Consider the following 21542-nt stretch of genomic DNA (forward strand, 5'->3'; position numbering starts at 1 on the left):
TATATCTCAGACTCGAAGAACATTCTAGACACAGACATACAATGCTACAGGAAATATATTAAATTCATTACTTGTTATGTGATATACCTGAACATCCCAAATTTGTGTGCTTGTGATAATGGTATTTACTTATTTATTACAACCACTCAACAGTTTTCTTGTGTGTTCACTTCTTTTTCATTAAGCGCAGTATCTTAAGTTTGATAGTAACCACCAGACCAAAAAAATGTTGAGGACACAAGCCATGTTTAATATTTAAAATTGCACCAGACAATCCGTTTTAATTTTATTATTTGTAAAAGCAATCCCTATATGGATCACTCAGGTAGGACTGTTAAATATGAATAACCTTTATTTTTTCCCCTGCTGGACAACCCTAATTCTGTATGGTACTTTAACAAAAATTAGCCACTTTGCAAAAATTAGCCACTTTGCTTTAAAGTGATCACACATTAGTCTAAAATCATAAGTTCTGATAAACAGCTGGTGCCTGTAAGAATCAACTGATTTTTCTTGAATTCTCTAAAGGACTCAATTTACCAAAGGATTCAACTCATCACACCTGCAGGGGGGGTTTATTTTTGTTCAAAAAGTTACCATCTTCAGACATAAATACAAACCAGAAATGATACAGTGGACACTTTGTAAATAGAATAAAAAACACTTGGATTTATATACAGTCAGATATATATTATACATGTATGTGTACACATACACGTCCACATACGCAAACATACTCACACACGTTCAGCAGTTTCAACACAAATACAGAAAAGGGGGAGTCAAAAGGAAAAAAAAGTGACAACTATTTGAACGTAAGTGAAAACAAGCACATAAATATTCTTTTTAAATTCTAAATGGCATTACCATACAATGTCTTATCCCTGTTTGAGCCTGTGTAACTGTTCAGTGTTGGACCCCAGTCTCTTTAACAGACCTCATGGGGCGGCACTGCCTAAACAGCCTCCAATGAGAAAACCAGGATGAGCCCCCAGGGTCCCACCCACTTTGAATCACCACGGTTACCACTGTGGACTCATTTAAGAACTCTATGAATATTCATGATTTCAAACCCCTTTAAGAACATACCACCATCAAAAACAAAGAAGGAAAAACATAAACTTTAAATTCAATCTTTCAGTAATAGCACAATAAAGAAATTTGCAAAGCAAAAGAAATGTACACAAAGGAAAAGCCAAAAAAAAAAAAATCAAAATGCTAAGAGTTGTGAGGACAAGAAAAAAGATGAGAGCAATACAAATGTAGTTACTGTGTGCATGTTTGCTCGTTATGCAGTATTACACAAGCATGTATGTTTTAAAACCCTATACATTCTAGTGGACCTGTATCTAGGGTGGATTTTAAAAGTAAAAAGAAACTAAAACAGATACAAAATCAGCACCGATTCACATTATGTCACACAAGTTGTTATAACAGTATAATATATAATTATATATTTCCATGATATATAACAATATATTATAATACCCCAAGACCAAACTCTAAATGCAGTGTTTTTTTTTTGAGACATTCTCCACAATTTTTTTTTCCTCAGACACAAAAATTGCAGGGAGTGGAATACGGGATGAGCTCATTCACATTCGGATCTACCCTTTCAAAGAAAATTCAGAGCAAGGAAAACAAAAATAAAAATAAAATGAAAATGTCTAAATGGCATATTTCAGCATACATTATGATTCTTTTTTTTTTTTTTTATCATCTTCCATTCACCTAACCACTGCATGACTAACCTGAGCAAAGCATTCTGGGTTCCACGTAACATCTGAGGGAACGGTGGGTTTTACCCAATCAGATTAAGCGCTTTGGGCTCCTCAGGTATTAGGACCACAAGCAATGTGGACGTCACTCTCGGCCAATCAGCACTGCCCCCTTTTAAAGAGACAGGCTGTCTTGGTAACCCAATAAGAGGAGCGATCACTATGTAACTCATTAAAAAGGGGAGAGCAACAAGAGAGAAAGACAGAAAAAATACTGCAAGCCTCTAAAATCTCCCACACAAGAAACTTCAGTTATAAATGCTGATTTAAATACTCACCTTGAGTAATTACACATTTATAAAGTACTGATTTACATCTGATTGTCATTACAAAATACCTATAAATCAAAAGTCTTCTATAAATTACAAAAGGAGACCAATTGAACCTCTTTTTAAAAAAGACCATGATTAAGAGAAAACTCCTTATTCTATGGAAAGGTGTTTTTTCTTCTCTTTCTTGATATATGAAGACATTTCACCTTTATCTCTTGCTGTTTATATGTTAAGATGTCTACTGTCTATGGCTACATGCCATGCCTGTTGTAATAGTTGAACATTAGTTACTGTGTATATACACAATAGACATCTGGGGTAGAGGAGGGATTTAACTCACAGATTGGCCAAAATAAAAAAAAAAAAGGTTAAGCTTAAAGGTATTGCCTCTGTTGGCAACTGCAGTCTCTTGTGCATTGAGTCCTTTGTGTGAAAACATAAGAGGATTCTCTGTACTGAGCGAGTCTCCAGGTTAAAAGAGGCTCTCTGTAACATTACATGAGTTCTGATTCTTCTCCGGTCCGTTCACGTCCACTCAGAACATTGAAACGTTTAGGACCTGGAACCAGAGAATGAGGGATCATTAGCAGTTTTTATCAAAAATGTATCGGGATATGGATGTAGGGATTAGGCGAGTGAGTGAAAGCTCACCGAATCGTCCATGATCGAGGCTGGGTCAAAGTAGTCTGGCTTCAGCTCGGAACGCTCTCTGCGGTTTTTAGACGGCGGCTAGGGGGAGAAGGGAAGACGTGAAAGAAAAGTGAGTTTAAAAAAAAAAAAAAAAGGGCAAAAAAGAAATGCGTGACTTCACTCCTGTTGGCTGACGTCAATTTGTTTTCAACAACTACATCACAGACAACACAATACACCACATACTACTGATTACACCTCATCTTTCCTTTTTACATCACATACTACTGATTACACTTCATCTTTCCTTTTAACACCACATAGTACTGATTACACTTCATCTTTCCTTTTTACACCACATACTACTGAATACATTTCATCTTTCCTTTTTACATCACATACTACTGAATACACTTCATCTTTCCTTTTTACATCACATACTACTGATTACACTTCATCTTTCCTTTTAACACCATATAGTACTGATTACACTTCATCTTTCCTTTTTTTCCTCTTCACTAAACAACGAGTAAACCACTACAGAAATACAGCTTTAATTTTATATATACATATATATCCCCATCCCCCATTAAATGACACTGGTAAAATTTTCTGCAGTTAGCAGTGTAATGGTTTTGTACCAAATCAGAAAACAGTGGCTCTGTAGTCCTCATCTCAGAGCCATGCATTTTTCCCCTCACTTCTCAGCTCTTGTAAGTTTTTTTGTAAAAATTAATTTTATTCTTGTTTTTTTTTCCAACTTCATACCAAATCACAGGGAATACATATTCTTGGTACAGAAGAACATTCCACACTGTTTTATGCTTTTGATCATTAGCAATAACATGAATTAAAAACTCAAGCCAGCACGCCTCTCTCTTTTTATTTCTCACTGGGAGAAAATACATGCATCGTTCTTATCCTTCAGGGTCTAGATGCTTTCACTGAGTGGATGATTACAACAGCTTTAACAACAGCTATGACAAACGTGACTCTTAATGATCAAAAGCACAAACTGTGTGGAATGCTCTCCTGTACCAAGAATATATACTGACTGAGTTTGGAAGTTCTGTGATTGGCTCTGTCGCCATATGATCTTCATGGTCAGTACCAGGTCAATGTCCATGGTGTCGAAGTCCATGCCCTCGTTCAGATCCTCGAGTCGCTCGTCCGATGACATCATCACGTCTTCGACGATAGGCTGCTGCTCGTCATCCTCCATCAGACCGGTGCCCCGTCGCCTGGGGGTGACAAAAAAACATCAGGTTGAATTACGGGTGTGTCCCCTCAGTGTGGCATCTCAGGTTAGATATCAAAACATCAAACAGAGTCAAACAAGGCTGAATAGAAAACACTTCCTATGAGAGTCAATGACAGATATTTTCATCTGCACTCTAGAAAAACTTCTTGCAATTAAAATGTTGGATTAAGTTAGACTGAGTTTTTTCAGTAACGTGGTCTTACATGGCGTGTGGCATATGACTCCTCATCTTCACATACTGCATGTTTCCTCTATCCTGCTGCTGCCTCTGAGCCAACATCCATGTCACCTGCGTGCTGAACACATAAACACCCATACAGTCACACAACAGAAACACAAGTGTGTATTTGCTTGTGTGTGTGTGTGTGTATGTTCTTCTCTTCACGGTCAACTCTGAGCTGTCGTCGTGGTGTTAGTAAAGGTGTGCTTACTTGTAGTCGATGTTGGGCTGATGGTGTTAGTGAAGGTGTGTTTAGTTGTAGTCGATGTTGGTCTGTGACGGTGTTAGTGAAGGTGTGTTCACTTGTAGTCGATGTTGGTCTGTGACGGTGTTAGTGAAGGTGTGTAGTCGATGTTGGTCTGTGATGGTGTTAGTGAGGGTGTGTAGTTGATGTTGGTCTGTGATGGTGTTAGTGAAGGTGTGTAGTCGATGTTGGTCTATGATGGTGTTAGTGAAAGAGTGCTTACTTGTAGTCGATGTTGGTCTGATGTGGTTGCTGAAGCGGTGTGGGCTGCGGCTCATTGCTCATGGCATACACGCCCATGTAGCCTTCCTCCGGCCGTAGTTTCTTGGCATCTCGGAGGACAGTGGAGGTGAGGTGGGGAGACGGCATCATGACTGGAGTCTGAGCGCCCTGCTCACGGCCCATCCACACACCAGCATCACTGCTGCTACAGCTGCTCTCCTCTGAGACACAGAGAGACATGAGAAAAACCATCACACACTAACCACAGCATCCCCAAGAGCTTTACAGGGTCCCTTCCTCATCAACAGCTCAGTCAGGACATGGACTACGTCCCTGTCACTCCTACGGATTGACAGACACTCGCTCTTAGCTCACATTTACACTTCACAGACCAAATACCTGAAACTTTAGGACACATTAGGAAAACTTACAGCTCAGAGGATGTTGAACCATGCAAAACACATTTCCAAGCACTTAACAAACTCACCCAACAAACATGTCAAATCCACAATCATCTTTATTATTATCATTATTATTATTAATATTAATTCCCAGCTTTTTCGCCCCAAATAAATGTCCTGACCAAACCTGCTATTCCAGCGTACACTTGTACACTCTCTCTCTCTCACACACACACACACACACACACACACACACACACACACACACACACACACACAGACTCACCCTCGGGCAGTTTCCTCTTGCCCGTGCTTGCTGGAGGTTTGGTCTTCTTGCTGCGGGAGGAGCCTCTGCTGCTGATGCCACTGACGATGGACATGGTGTCGTCGTCGGCACCGGCCTGGAGGGAGTTACGGTAGGAGATGAGCGGAAGCCAGCAGTCCTCTCTCTGTAGAGCCATCTGGAAGGTCATAAAGCGCTCCAGATACAGGTGCCTGCAAGAGACCCACACTGCCTCAAACACCACTCAAACACAACATTCACATAGACATGTATGTATATGAAATGATGTGTGTGTGTGTGCAGAAAAAAAGAAGAGGAAAAGAAAAGAAGAGAAAGAGAGATAGGAGATAGATAAACAGTGAAGAAGTGGACAGAGGGCATAAAGCTAGGAGTTGAGGAAGCCTGGTTAACCCTTACACTGTCTTCTTGTCCTGGCGCAGCAGTTTGGAGGAGAATTCGCTGAGAATGTCAAGGAATGCCAGGTTCAGAGGTGGGTGACCCTCACCCTGCGGACTGGGCTCTTTAAAGGCAAACTCGATACCGTCCCTACAAACATACAGAAGCATGTCGGTCTCCTGACAGTTCATTGGTTTGTTATCCATAGAGTTTGACAGTGGGCGTGGAGTTTGTGACAGTGGGCATGGAGTTTGTGACAGTGGGCATGGAGTTTGTGACAGTGGGCATGGAGTTTGTTACAATGGGCATGGTTGTTAGCTCTTACTTGTGCAGCATTGCAATGGCCTCTCGGGTCTTGAGCTGGTCCAGTCCGAAAGTGAGGGAGAACCGTCTGGCCAGCTCCTTAATGCCGCAGAATGCCGATGAAGAGCGGTCGAAATTACAGCCCAGATCAGACAGCATCTCATTAAACAGCTGAAACACAAAGGCATTCATTTATGCAACAGGCTGAGCGCGAATATTGTAATAACATTAAAAAAAACACAATGGCTGAGATTGAATATCTTCATTTATGATTTACGCAGTCAAAAACCTTCTGTATGCAATTATATTCAAGATGGATAAGCTTCTTAAATGACAATGTAATTTCCACACAACCCCACTGATTTGAAAATAATGATTTTAATGTTTTTGGAGATGGAGATGGAGAGTGCTTTGTGGTACCTGCTGCAGACTGAGAATCAGAGTTTTAGCACACTGAATCTTATCGATCTGTCTCGTCTTGCTCATGGTCTCCTTGATGATGTCACCATAGTCATTGTAATACTACAGAAAATGAGGAATGAACAAAGAATTTAATTTGATTACCTTCCAAACACGACAAGCTAACAAAAAAGAAAGAATGCTTGCTGTCCCAAAAAAAAAGTTTTTTCAATTATGTTTTTTCAAGCCTAGTAACATTTGCCATACAAACACGTTTGGCGTTTATACTTCTTTAAAATGAACCATTATACAGATCAACACTGATCAAAAACAAATGTGTCTTCAACATTCCATCAATTTTACATTCTGTTACATTCTTACATTCAGTAGGACGTCTTAATAGAAAATACTGCTTTAAACAGCAAAATAAAATCTGCAAACTAAACACCATAACCAAACCCTGAAGCCCATATGTGTATTGAGAGGTAAAAGCCCTGAGTCTGGGTTTGTCTGGTGGTTTTCAGAGACTGAGTGATTCAGTAGCTGCTGATTAAACCCCTGAACATATCCTGATTGGGCTGATATGAGAAGTCTCTACTCACTCTCATGTACTGTTTGAAGATGTCAGCGCCCGTGTTAATCTCCACCACGTTGTAGATGATGAGTTTGCAGTACGCTGCCAACAGGTTCCTACGCTTGTGAAGTGCTTCGATTTTCCCTGCCTCGTCATCCTGCTGCCCATCTTTCATTAAAACACAAAAAAAGCCAATTTACCACTTCCTCAACCTTCACAAAGTAGCCTGAGGTAACTGATTAACAGAGACAAAGGTTTGCGTGTGGGAGTCGGAGGTGGCGTTGTGGGAAAGGCGCGCGGCGCGGGGGTCTAACCTGTGCTGTTGCTGTCGTCGTCCTGGTCGATGAAGACGTGGTCCAGAATGAAATTGAGCAGTTCTGTCTGGAGAGAGGAGTCTGGGCTAAAGATCAGGGACTCCAGAGCATCACGGCCGTTCGCCACGATCTGATGACTGAAGATCATCAGAGCGTCACACAGGATGGTGAATGCCTGCAAACACACCCCCACACACACACACACACACAGAGAGAACTGTAAACACACTGCTTAATTAAAGAACAGGCAGTCTTTATTGAAGAGGGTATGCCATACCAACACTAAAATCAAAGCTGGATTTATTGATTTTGTGTTAACCATGACATCATTTTTGCCTGTACTGTTGACTATTAGTAAGAGGCAACAATTAATGAGTTCCTTTCAATTATACGCCCACACTGTTTAACAGTGGCACTAAGCAGATGGAAGTCTGGGGTGAAAGAACAGATCTGTATTGAGTACACTGATCAACCACAGATTTTTATGAACTGTGATTTTTATGAACAGTGGGTGTTCCCTTAGTCATCTGACCAATCACATGAGTGCTTGTGGTCTGAACAATAACAAGTTTTGCTTTGAGCAGCTGGTGATGAAAATAATTCTGGAACATAACTCTGCTTTTTGGGTGACTCAGGGCAGCAGAGTATGAACGGAATAATCTCCATTAATCATAAATAATGACTGTCATTATCATATCAGTCAATTATAGTCACATTTAGTATTTTTGTCCTCATTATGACACATTACTAACCACGCTGTATTGTTAGTAGTGGTAACTGACCTGTTCTTTGACTGCAGTGTTGACGCTGGAGAGATATCTCTGACACATGTGACAAAACGCTCTCATCTGCTTCCTCACAGTCATCAGGTCACCCTGTCAATACAAACACATCCAGTCAGTTCAAACACATCCAGTCACAATTCACACACATGTCTCTTTTCCACTACGACGGTGCTGGTGCCCGTGCCCGTGCCGGTGCGGAGCCAGTGCTGCCTTGGTGCCTTTTGAGAACCGGCCCGCATTTCCACTGGTTTGGGAACCGAACGCTACATAGCGAAAGTTTGGGTAATTTCCGTGGGGAAAAAATAATGTCGGACAGAACGCATTGCTTGCTCTTTGTAAATTTACTTTTACGCTAGGCTTCCACACAGCGAAACACCTCACGAATTTTGTCCCAGAACTTTTCGCTCTGGGGGCAAAATTCATGAAAATAGTAAGTCACCTAGCTCAGAAGTTAAAACGAGTGTTTAAATGAAGGTCTGCATGAAGTGGTTTAATTGCACCAGCCAGAGCCGAGAGAGAGAGTGTCTTTTTCTACCACTCTGGGTCTGACTACGTTCATGTAACATGTAAACAACAGCCCGTATTGATGGAGACACAAATTGTTACTCATGCATCTTTTAATCATATACATATTTTCATGCTACAAATATCCTTTAGCCTACTGCTACTTGTCAGACGTTTTTTGTTACTCCCGCCTCTCTAAAGAACGTCATGTATCAAACGCTGAACTGATTGGTTCTCGCGTGGTTTTTATTTGCATAGCCTCTGACGTCAGCGGTTCCAACTTTTGGGACCAGCAATTCTGTGGTGCCGTGCCGGTGCTGGCTTTTCGGCTCCGGCACCAGTATTTTGTCAGTGGAAAAGCGCGGGTGCCGGTGCTCGATCGGGCACCGGCACCGGCACCGCGGCAGTGGAAAAGGGGTAACATTCAGTCAGTTCAAACTCGTTCAGTTAAGTCAAATTCAAGTCAAACTCTCCCTGTCCATTAAGCACAGGGGCTGTACCTTCTTTGAGCTGCCCTCTGACACTTTGGCCAGATTCCACAGGATGACATAATGAGTGCACTGGAGAGCGTGGATTACAATCTGTCAACAAACACCAAACACAATGACATCATCATCATCAAGAACAAAACAAAACCCCTCCAAATCAATATGCACACTGTTCTCTCAAATTACAAATAAGTGAAAGAAGATGTGACGATCAGTGTGGAAGACAAAGATGAAGATTTATCGGAGGGGGGTATGAGGAGGATGAGGAGGAGATGTTTGAGGATCAGGCAACGCTGATGGATGTCCTGGGGTGGGGACAGGGGCTTACCTGCTCAGGCATGTCTCCGTTCTGAAGGCCCGTGTTGAGAAGCCTGTAGTTGCTGGTGAACAGGTCCCACTGGGACAGATCATGAGCACTGCAAGACAAACAAGGACAAAGTGACTCCTCATGTTACAGCACTGAGTAGTAGTGGGAGAGTGAGGTCTTGCTTAAGAAGACAGTTTATGTGTAACACTGATGCGGAGTGCGTGTGTGTGTTGTATAAAATGACTTACTTATGGAAGGCGGTGATTCTCTTGAGTGTAGACAGGACCTGATAAGCATCATCTTCATCTGGCTCCTCCCCCTTAAAGCAGAGGAAAACAAAAACTTTTAGAAACTCTGGCACAGGTCCTACACAGCACTACACATACACAAAAGTGCTACAAATAAACAGATTCCTCTCTCTCTTTCTCTCTCACACACACACACACACACTCTCCGCTTACCTCCTGTAGAAAGTCTTCCAGTAGTCGGTTGAACTTGTCCACCTGTTCATCGAGTAGCTGGCTACGGGCGATGTCCACCCTGTTAAAGATGGTGAACTCTTCATTACAGAGGGCGTGAAAGGTCATGGAGCAGGCCTCCAACACATCCGTGTCTGTGTGCTTCTCCACCACCTCACGGATCTGACGTAGCAAGGCATCCAAGTGCTGAAAGCAGGACAGACAGGTTATTATGTTACGATAACCTCGACATAAACCACAAAGCTGTAAGAGAGTGTTATGCTTGTGTTAAAACCTTGATGTGAGCTTCATGTGAGAGAAAAGTTAGAACCTAAGACTGTTCCACAAGGCTTAGGGAAACAGTAAATAAATCAGTGACATGTGAGAGATGAAACTTTATTTTACATTACGTATGTTACTACAGTGAGCATTAGAGCAGAGTTAAAACAGAGAGAAATTCTGGTACAGACAGCATGCCAGCTCTTTAATTTTGTATTTCATTCATCCAGCCTCAAACATCCAGTGCATGGTTCTATACACCTCCATCCACTATTGGGATGGAGTGTTTTATCAATGTATTTAAAGACACATACATCTTAATTTTGAACAAAGTATGGTTATTAGTGGAACTGATCAAGTCACTAGACACATACATGAATTTGAGTATAACTCATACACATCAGACTTTTTGTTTCTGTGTGTTCGCACATGTGTGTGTGTGTGTGTGTGTGTACTGACCTTCTCCAGACGGCCTGTGGTGTAGATCTCCAGATCAAAGTACTGTGGTAACTGCAGTAAGTTTGTGACCTTCTCAGCATCCACACAGTACTAAGACCCACAGAACAGGACAGAGAGTCAGAGAGTCACAAAAATTTGATTTTGTTTAGCATCAAGTCATATAGGTTTTATCAGTTTATACCAAACTCTGTCACAGAATGTGACAACCAGTCAACACTCAGTGTTTGTTGGCGTAATCTTACTTTGGCCAGTAATAGGGGCAGAGCGACGGCGAAGATCTCCGTGATTTTCGTGCGGTCATCCAGCTGTGTTTTTTTTTCCTTGGCAGTTAAGACCTACGACCACCAATACGTATGAGAACCAATGCAGAAAAGAAACAAACACATGTGTAAGAGTGTGTGTGGGTGCGTGTGTGTGTGTGTATGAGAGAGAGAGTGTGTGTGTATGCGTCTCACCCTCTTGCCGGTGCCTCTGCCCACAGGGGGGTGACACTCGCAGGCCTGGCGCACGGCACACAGCATGATCTCAATGAGAGCCGTCTCCTGTCTGTCTGTCAGAGCTGGCCAAACACAACACATCCACCATAGTTAACATTGTGCCAACAGAAAGAAACACAATACACTACACTATCACCTGTCCTTCTCTGGACGTTGAGTCAAGCAAGATATTCCACATGCCTGTCTTCCATAACACACAAAATCTGAAGACTGTGAATGTAGTTTGAAACGTAAATGACATCAGAGCTGAGGGAAAAACTCTAGATTAGCGCTACACAGGCCCATATTGAAAAGCATAAATAAGGATATTTATTTGGGGATGAGTGTCAGTACCCTCCTCTCCGGGGAAGGGCTCGTCCAGCAGTAGGCTGATCATACTCTCCCAGTCCTTCAGCAGGTCTGACGCGCAGTCCCACATACTGTCCACCAGATATGCCCCGTGTTCATGGAGCTACAACACACACACACACACACACACTTTAATACACACTCAGACATGCACGCATGCATACACAGTCTAACAGCTTCTCAACACAAATATGCAGAGAATATAACAGCTCATAAACTATGCAAGTGTTTTCACAATATGTGGAGCAAATTATATGTTATATTTAACGTCGTTAAGTCCAGCTAGTAAATTTCTGAACAGTCAGAGCCCAGCTAGTAGAACCTCAGCAGTGCATTTAAGAGAGGCTGTGAAAAAAGGCCAATAAGGGACTATGAGCTGTAAAACTGGTTTATTCAATATGAACACCACTGGCTGAAATATCTTTGTCAGGATTTGACCTAGAGGTTGTACTGCTTGGGCAGGGGAGTGCAAGGCAAGTCCAACTGGTATGTGAGAGCTGAAGGCTTGAGAGCACTGTTACAGACACAGCAGTGAACTGTATACTACAGCACTGGTACAGACACAGCAGTGAACTGTGTGCTAGAGCACTGGTACAGACACAGCAGTGAACTGTGTACTACAGCACTGGTACAGACACAGCAGTGAACTGTGTACTACAGCACTGTTGTAGACACAGCAGTGAACTGTGTACTACAGCACTGGTACAGACACAGCAGTGAACTGTGTACTAGGGCACAGTTATAGACATAGCAGTGAAGTGTGCGATTCCTATGAAATGAAATCAGCGTACTGTCATCTCTGGAGATGACAAGTCTGACTACTTTTTAAGAAACTTGTTATCAAATATACCTGTCTCCAACACTCATGCCTGACTTTAAAAAAACTGTGTGTGTGTGTGTGTGTGTGAGAGAGAAACCAGACGTCGATAGAAAGAAAATCTTTCTAGTTTTCCAATTCCTTTAAAACTGTTTGGTATTGTTCATCGTATTAAGCTTCTTTCTAAAATAAACTTCCCTGTCATGCTGAAAGTTTTAGTGACTTTAATATGACAACCTGCTGAAAGAGAGACAACTCCGCAGCCCACAAACCAGAGTCTTTTTTTTTTAACCTAAACTATGTGACTGGTGAGTAATGCTGATTCTATGAAGTGGTTTAATTTTGAAACATGAATGAAGGCACATTAAAATACAAACATTCCCACACACACACCGAAACGTACCTCACTCTCCAAGAAGAAGAAAACGGTGGTTTTGATGAGGTTGGCATTGAGGCACTGTCTACCTCTCCTGGGCAAACCTTCATCTTCAGAACCTCGATGACTAAACAACCTAACACACACACAGAGAATCACATATGCACTCAGTCAGACTGCAGGTTAAGTACTGTCCTTTCCACTCTGACACATGTTGTCATTTCACAAGCTCACCACATGATGGAGTCAGTGAGCTAGAGATGTCTCTCAGCCTCCCTCTCTGGCTGGACTTAATTCCCTCTTAGCAAACAACAAAATAAACGCTATCAGTGGAGTACCGTCCCATTCACAATTCCATGACTAAGTGCCTCTGACCTTTTTTTTCTACATCAGACCTCAGCCTTGACAAAGAGGAAGTATGGCTCAGCCAGGCAAACTGAGGGAAAGTCACCATAGGGATGCAAACAGCTCTACTCCCTGGAGCCTGGTAGTCTAAATGTTATGTGACTATGACTGTATGGCCAGAAAAGGCTTCAAAACTTCCATCAAAGTACTGCTTTCTGTGGTCTTAACATGACCACTCAAGGTACATACTGAGTCACTTTTCTTTTTTAAAACTTTTACAGAAACTAATTCGTCTTGCAAACAGTGACTCAGTTCTATAAATTTGTCCTTTGACAGACAAAGATCTTATTAGGTAAACTTTTAACATTTATATCACTCCTAACCCCAATAATCCAAACAAAGGTCTCAGAAAACATTGAGCGCCAATTTGATCACTCAACCCACTTTTTGTAGAGGAATTCGCCTGCTGCCACGGCAACCGGCCGATGAGCAGAATACACCAGGTGATAGACACTCTCACAGTCTTCAGCTGTGAGGACTTCGTCGCTGCTTCTGCAAAAAAAAAAACGCACAAATACACCAACACACACTTCAGACAAATTCAGGAAAAAAAAGCCAACAAAATTCCCACCTGTCACGTGTATCAAGTAAGAACACTCAAATCTGAAATCTGAAAACAGCACAGTGAACTGTATTCAGTCACGGACCTGTTCCTAACAGTCCTGAACAGACTTTCCCTCGAGTTTGAGCTCATGCGTGTTAAATGCTCTAAAGACTAGACTTACTGTAGAACCAGAGTGAGCAGTTTGATGGCTTGAACAGCGACGTCGTACTCCTTATCTAAAGTCATGGACACAATACGATCCTGAAGGGGGGGAAAAAAACCACTTACTTAGACCATCAAATATCCCACACTGATTCAGTGATGGTAATGTACAATCTCTGCACTACTGTACAGGTAATCAATATATACCCATACGTACAACAGATCATAAAAATTATGCGTGGTATCTTTGCCTGTGGCTGTATTTCATTTTTTTTTTTCCTTGTCCTTCCTTAATGTCATATGGAAGGTGCTTATAATTCTTGTTTCAGTGAAACACTCCACTTTGCTAGCGACAACACGAATAGTCTATAACAGTGATTGCAGTGTGTGTGTGTTGGGTGTAACTGTTTTTGAGTTTATAGAAGCCAGTGGGAACAGGGTGGCTTATTGGGTGATAGTGCGAACACAATGCCGCAGATTCATATTATGTGTGATGTTAACATAAAGGCAATAGGGTTTGTCTGTAGGATTAAAGTAAGAGGTGAGAGCTCACCTTGAATCGGCTGGTGAAAAGCTCCAATCTGGCATTGAGCTCTCTGTTGTAATACAGACCCTGTAGGGCTGTTAAACACTTCAGACGAACCTCCCCTTGCTGAGAGAGAGAGAAAACAGGAGAGAGGAGAGAGGAGAAGGAGACAGAGAGAGAGAGAGAGAGAATATATGGTGAACAGTGATTCAGGAGTAAAATGTGAAATTTCCAACATATGAATAGTTAATGTTCGTCAGCCAGCCTGAAAAACAGGTCAAGTCCAAGATCAATGATACTCTCGCAGACAAACGCACTTCTGCTATGAGCCTGTACATGCATGTTGTGTTTTCCGCAAGTTGTTTATCGCCTACCTTGTCGTGCATGGTCCAGCCAACGTATTTCAGGTAGCTGTCGTTTAGGAAGGCATCACTGTACATCTTCATCCACACTCCGATCTCCTCAATGCATATGGCTCTGATTTCAGCAATCGAATCACTGCCAAAAAAAAATTCAGTCAGGACATTTTGGCCTTTAAGTCACTCAAATATGTCTTCAATTTCAAACCATTTGTAAATGTACCCCAGCTTCATTATACGATATTAAATGCTGAGCCCAGATGACTAATGAAATATTGCATTTCTAAGCACATACCGATATCGATGTACAAAGACGCCTTTGAAAATTGCATTCATCATGTTCTCAATTTCATCCTGGTTCTCTTGTAGCTGAAAGTTATAAAAAGAAAATTACATTTTGTTCACTTTGAATACAGAGCACCTGACAAGGCTTAATTGCTCATTAATATTCTCCGCAATTTTCTTTTTTTATTTAAAAAAGAAAAACAATAACCAAAAAAAAAAAAAACCAAAAAAAAACCACTTTGTTAAACTCAGACAAATTTCTATTATGGTAGATCATACGTTTGGATGTTTTATCAATGGAGGAACACACTGGGTGACAAAAAAAAAAAACCTTGTTGCCCAGTGCTACACGGTTATAGCTCCCATCACTGTTACAGTAAGATTCTGTAGTGTTAGCTAACCAGCAAGACAGGTTATTTTGTGTATTAATCTGTAGCCACAGCTTTAGTCATGGTGGGTGATGTTTCTGTTGCATGGCAACAATAAGCATATTGTTTACAGTTCCCTCTGTTTGTCAAGCACCACATTCTAGCAGAAGGACTTATTAGAAATTTTAACAGTAACCTCAACCAGATCTTTTTCTCTCATATAAGTTTTCCCATTAGATCTAGACCAAACCCAACACAGTCTGTTGTCTGACAGTTTTTCACCACTAAACTTTCAACTCCATCTTCCATCAAGTCTTTAAACAACATGAAACGGAACAGACAGACTAAGCAGTTAGTTGGTGGTCTGAATATACAATATACTTCCATAGCCAGTAATTTGACCGTAGCTCATTTGCTATGATCTTGAACATTTAGCAGTAAAAGTAAACTCTTATTATGAAGACTGGAAATGGCAGTAAAAAACAGAACTGTCATAGACCATTCATGAGGTACTTCCACTTTACTGGCCCACCAAACACACACACACCCACATTGAGAATCCCATGTGTGAGTGTAGTAGTGAAGTGTTGAAGGCTTAACGTGTAATGTGTTTACCTCTTTCCTTTTCTGCAACAGTAACTCAAGGCGTTCGTTCGCTCGTTTTCCCACGCTCTTGTTCCTCTCTGTTTCATATTGTCTCTGAGTGTTGTCCATGTTGATACTCAAGTTTAGGGCAACATTCACTAGAGCAGTCATCAACTTCATTGCTGAGAAACACACACACATAAAAGCCTCACATCATCAGCCATTAATTAAACCTAGGCATGCCTTCATGATTACAAATGTATTATATGCATCTCAATGTCTTTATACTCAAGAGTAAACAACAGAACAAAAAGTATTCAATATGGTATCAGTATGGAGTATGGATTCAGAAGGTCAACGTAAAGGGCCAGATTTGGGCTAAGGCCCCGTTGAAACGTTGAGGGTAGGGTTAAATAGTAGTCTTGGGATCAGGAGGTCATGGTCAAGGTCAAAAGGTCAGGGCGATGGGGTTAAACTTGGGGTCATGTACTGACCTGCGAGTGTGCTGGTGTGTCTGAAGGCTCGGACCTGCGAGTCGGACAGTCCGGTCAGCAGCGAGATGACTGTGTCCATCATGTACTCGTCGTAGATGATGCTGTACTGGCACTGACGCACCAACACGCCGATGAACTCACAGAAACTGGACTTAAACTTCTTCCACACAGGCCCTGTCATGGTCAGAGGATAATCTCCACTGTCCTGCACACATACAGAGAGAAAGAAAGAGAAATATAACACAAAACCTTCAAAAGTACAATATAAAATATATTACAATAATGGCTATCAGTTAAATCATTTGGGTCCAAGAACAATTCTGCGACTGCACGGGTCTGACAGCACTATTAGTATGCTTGAGGGACATAAAAATCTAATCATCACTGCCTCGTTAGGTTAATGTAGGGAGCATTAAACAGTAAACAAAATTAAATGGGACTAATTATTTTGACTCAGTCGCAAATTCTGACTTATTACAGATGTCACACAATCGATACAGAATACAAGAAAACCCAACAGGCACTGCAGGGTACAATCTAAACCCACCTCGTCAAACTCCTCAGTCATCTTTCTGATGATCTCAGAGTTCTGCATGTGTCTGAACATTTCTGAGCTCACAGCACCTAGAACGCAACACGGACGTTACTTTCACCTACCCACAGCGCCTAACACATCAAATGCATTCATTTCACCTAACACACATCAAATGCATTCATTTCACCAGCACACAGAAAACACTGTATATATTTTTACCCACACATAGCACCTAGAAGAAAAGACAAACACATGATACAAACACACATTTCCACAGATAAAAATGACATAAACCAGCATACACAAGCTCTACAAACACGTAAACACACACACATATAGCTAAATTCCAGCACACACACAGAGAGAGAGAGAGAGAGAGAGAGAGAGAGAGAGAAGCACGCACCTTTACACCCAGAGCACTGGATGAAAAAGTTGATGAGCTCCAGCAGAGCGATGTCGCGGTCATTCTTATAAGACTCGATCCAGTCATCGACCACTGACTGTACAAACAGAGAGGAGAACAAACGTCTCACATGTCACACTGCTTTCCCTGTCACCCTGCACTGAACTGCTGGGTTTCCTGAGATTACAACCACACATCCTACTCACTTAACATTTACTAATATGAGAAACAATTTTTAATCACTCAATTACATCTGTTTTGGTCTCCAAAGGTCACAGCAAATTAAGATGCACAACGTAAGCTTGTGGGATCAATTATATGACATTACCAGCATGCTTTTGTCAAGTAATGTGTGTGGCGAGGTGTGTGTGTGTGTGTGTGTGTGTGTGTGTCTGTTAGAAAGCCAAGGCATATCCCAAGCAGGTGTTTATGTGAGTGAGTGTGTGTGAGTGTGGCTGTTAGAAAGCCCATGTGTGCCTAGAATGTGCTTGTGTGTGTATGTGTGTGCATGTGGATCAGGGTCAGGCGAGTTGGTCTGTGTCCTTAAATAAGGTACCTGTGTGGCACTCTTGCCCAGTTTGACCACCTCAAACAGGCTGAGGTTCTCCATGCCATTCTCCTGGTGGTGACCATTCACTCGACCTTGACCTTTGGCCCCCGAGCCCTTCCCCTTCTCTCCAGGACCTTTCTTCCCCTTCTGAAGAGACAAAACAAACACACAGACAAAAGAGCAAAGACATTAAAAACCCCTTAAGAAAGCTACTGAGATTATGCACACACACACAGTGAACAGAGTCATGGAATCTCTGGAACACGGAACTGCCGGCATTCTATAATGCTGTCACTGGCTCAGAGAGAGCCGAAACGCTAATTTGAGAGTGAACTGTCTAATCAAGTACCTTTCCTTTCCCAGGCTTGGCATTCCTCCCCTCAGGATCCTCCAGGTCCGTGTCGGAGGACAGCTGCGTGTCTGCCTCCCTAAGGAATTCACAAGACAGTGTTAATCAGATCAATTAGACCTCTAATAAGTTAATGATTTGGCGGGGAGTTAGCCTACCGACTGGCCCTGCCAATAGGTCACATTAACCACAATAGAGCAGCTGTGTTTACACATCTTTGCTAGGAGAACTATGTTACTACTGGAGGGATAGAACAAAGAATCTATATGTCAACAGTGTGAGGCTACTTACTGAGGGAAGTGAAAGTCTGTCTGTAGCTCCTGTGCAGCTATCATTTCTTTAACATTTTCTGTTTGCACTCAACGTATTGATCTCCAATCTGCAAGTATCACTGAGGGTGACAGGAAAGGCTGAAAAGACCAGCCTGAAACAGAAACAGTCAAGATAAATGTAACTATGTTACACTGTAAGAATTTAATTCTAGACAATATTAATACAGCCTCTGAAATAGCACTCTTACTATTCAACAAAGCAACAACCAAACGAATCAATAAACAGTCAGGATCGGAACCTGCATTTTTCAAGAACACAATTCAAACGTCATGTGGACAAAATGTTTTACCATAACTCTTGCAAGCTAAACGTCTTGGTTCAAGGGGTCCAAAGAGCGGTTACGGATCTTTAACATTTTTTAAACAACCAACTTTATTACGATTTAGGCATGAAAAATTAGCACAGCTTACGCTTGCATAGGGTTAATTACGAAAACTTTCTTTATAGGAGTACTGTTCTTATACCAGGCAACAGTAGTACAACATTTTCGATATTGCTATCAATTCTTGCTCTCCATTTGTTCTGCCAAAAATGTATGCATTGGCATTAACTATGGTTATTAGCAGAACTACGACAAAGGGTTTCAGTAGCGAAAGGGACTTTGCTCTAAGAAATTTCACAATACTAGCAAAAGTGCTCTTCCCTCCATTTCGTGGCCTACTCTCGGTTATTTCCTGACAAGCCTTTTTCGGAGTACACCATTTTGATTCATTCAACGGGTAGCTAACTAGCATGCTAGTTCAGTGGCTAACCTACTTAAGGTGGTTAGCTGGCTTGCAGTCCGCGGCAGCCGTGGGTTTAACGAATAAGATATGACGGGTTATAAATTGCTTGTTTCTACACATACAAATCCACACCGCCACCTTATACACACAGAATAAATGTCTATTTCATTTGCTAATAAGCTAATTAGCTTATAAGCAATGTAGCTGAGGTCTGCTTTCGACGACTCTCTTCCGTAAACATTGCTTATGTTGGCTAGCCAGCAAAGGCTAGAGAAATTGGTGTCCTCCATTTTAGCCTCCCACTCACTAAGAACCTAACCTAACTAAGTTAGCAGCCAACAGGGGCTGCGATAGCCAGCTAACTATCACAAGCTAGCTAACTGACACTACAAGAACATTTTGTTCAGACAGTTAATATGTGACCAACGCGTTGAAAGATAGCTAAGGAACTGCAAGAGATATCAGGAACGCTAAGAACCTCTTCAGGTCGGCGGGCAAAATTTGCATTCAATTCTCAGCCTCAAAACAAAACGAAGCTTGGGATAATAAAGTTAGCTCTGTTTCCCTGTCTCGTTAGCTAGGTGGCTAGGAAGGTGAAGTTAACCACTTAGCCACGCTGCTATTGCTAACACTGCTAAGTGGCAAACGAAAAACGTCCACATTTCCCTCCTGACAAACCCTCCAACATACAGTTAATTGAAGCCACATAAATACATAAAGCAAGTTACTCAGAGGATCGTATCCGCCATTTTACAACTTACCTCGTTGTTAGGATAGAATACAGCAATCAATCAACACAAATCCAGATGTGACAATAGACTTGAAACTATAGTTTTCTAAACGAAGCATTGGCTGTTACGGGCATAAGTAAGGTTAGAGAAATCGCACTCCGTAAAATACTAAAGATCACTCTTTTTCCGCTGCTGGCACTGCACAGTTTGTTGTTTCGACAGTCGGGCAGACTCACGTTACAGACGCGCCACTCGCCGGTGAAATGAAGTACTACACACAAGAAAGTCGTCCTGATTATGAAATCAGAGAAACGCCGTACTGTACGGTGCCTGGCCAAGCCGTTCATCACGATGGAACCTTAAATATTTGCAGAAAGACCTTAAAATTGTGAACTTCCAAATGATTATTAGGTTAAGGCTGGACCAAAATAGTTTGCAGATATTAAAGAGAAAATATTTCTGCATAAAAATGGCACTATTATTTCTTTGTTATTGAGACTAATTAAATTAATTTGTAAATACCGTTTGACAGTGTATTACATTTCCTCCTTTAAAATGTAAAATGACAGGGATTGCATCACAAATTAAAAATATTTTTAGCAAAACTCTCTTAAGTATTTGCACAGTATCTTGCAGTGGTCTTTCCAAATATTTGTTGGTTATTCTGGAATACAGACGATCATTAGAATACGGTCATTCGCACATTTAGGTTGTTTGACTTTATGATCCCTGCCTGATTTCCTTAATCAGTTCCCTTTTCTAACTCTGTTGTCCTTTTGGCTGCAACTTTAATGCACTTCAACGGGCAGTTATTTATTCTACATGTTCAGTTGCTGTTTATTGCAAATAAGTGCCAAGGCAGGGACTGCCGCTGCATCTCTCTGTGTCTCCCCACATATACAACTACCGTTTATGCATTTGTAAAGCGGGACTTAATAAACATGCTATGATACGTTTTAAACCAGTGTTTTGAACTTCCTGTCTTGAACACCAACGGGCTAAGACATTATTCCAGCCCTGTCAGGCATTCATTTGCTGTTTTCGAAGCGGCGTGCTCACGTGTTCGGTCCTGGCGGATTCTGGAGTGCATACGTGATGTCAAGTGTCCTCCTGAGTACATGCCCCAGAGCAGGGGACTGCTGAAAGCGCAGAAACAAGAAAGACACTATGCAAATATGCGAACAGTTTGCCTACGTCACTTGTCCTATGACCCTCCGCTGTGAAACTGCTCGATGTCAAGGGTTATGTTGTGACACAGACTGAATATCGGTTTTGAATATCAATTTTGTTATTCTATTTTCACCTTCAAATGATGCTAATAACAATAGCAATAACACCACCACCACTAGCATCAACATTATTATTATTATTATTATTATTATTATTATTATTATCATTATCATTATTATTAATACATTATTATCATTATTATTATAATAATAATTATTATTACTATTATTATAATTATTATTACTACTATGATTATTATTGTTGTTGTTGTTGTTGTTGTTGCTGCTGCTGCTGCTGCTGCTGCTACTGCCATTGTTAAAGTGAACAATTGCGTTGTAGGAAT

The 21542-nt window shown here is 41.4% G+C and overlaps 1 protein-coding gene across 1 annotated transcript; it reads right to left on the reverse strand.

Annotated features, from left to right (window-relative positions):
• Positions 1 to 1477: 1477 nt before the first annotated feature.
• stag2a (STAG2 cohesin complex component a) lies at positions 1478 to 20182 on the reverse strand. The gene is made up of 34 exons (XM_030782268.1): positions 20000 to 20182; positions 18472 to 18604; positions 18181 to 18259; positions 17838 to 17978; positions 17282 to 17378; positions 16891 to 16967; positions 16344 to 16548; positions 15880 to 16031; positions 14907 to 14980; positions 14627 to 14750; positions 14280 to 14378; positions 13746 to 13825; positions 13405 to 13512; positions 12643 to 12751; positions 11408 to 11525; positions 11033 to 11136; positions 10820 to 10912; positions 10578 to 10667; positions 9843 to 10046; positions 9630 to 9700; positions 9403 to 9490; positions 9087 to 9167; positions 8080 to 8172; positions 7298 to 7472; positions 7012 to 7151; positions 6431 to 6532; positions 6033 to 6181; positions 5729 to 5857; positions 5315 to 5523; positions 4629 to 4848; positions 4145 to 4237; positions 3792 to 3921; positions 2702 to 2779; positions 1478 to 2609 (listed from the first exon to the last, which is right to left on the reverse strand). The coding sequence occupies exons 2-34, from the start codon at positions 18513 to 18515 to the stop codon at positions 2586 to 2588; spliced, it is 3780 nt and encodes a 1259-aa protein (XP_030638128.1). The 5' UTR covers positions 18516 to 18604; positions 20000 to 20182; the 3' UTR covers positions 1478 to 2585.
• Between the last annotated feature and the right edge of the window lie 1360 nt (positions 20183 to 21542).

This window comes from Chanos chanos, chromosome 8 (assembly GCF_902362185.1).
Source record: "Chanos chanos chromosome 8, fChaCha1.1, whole genome shotgun sequence".
NCBI classification, from domain to species: domain Eukaryota; kingdom Metazoa; phylum Chordata; class Actinopteri; order Gonorynchiformes; family Chanidae; genus Chanos; species Chanos chanos.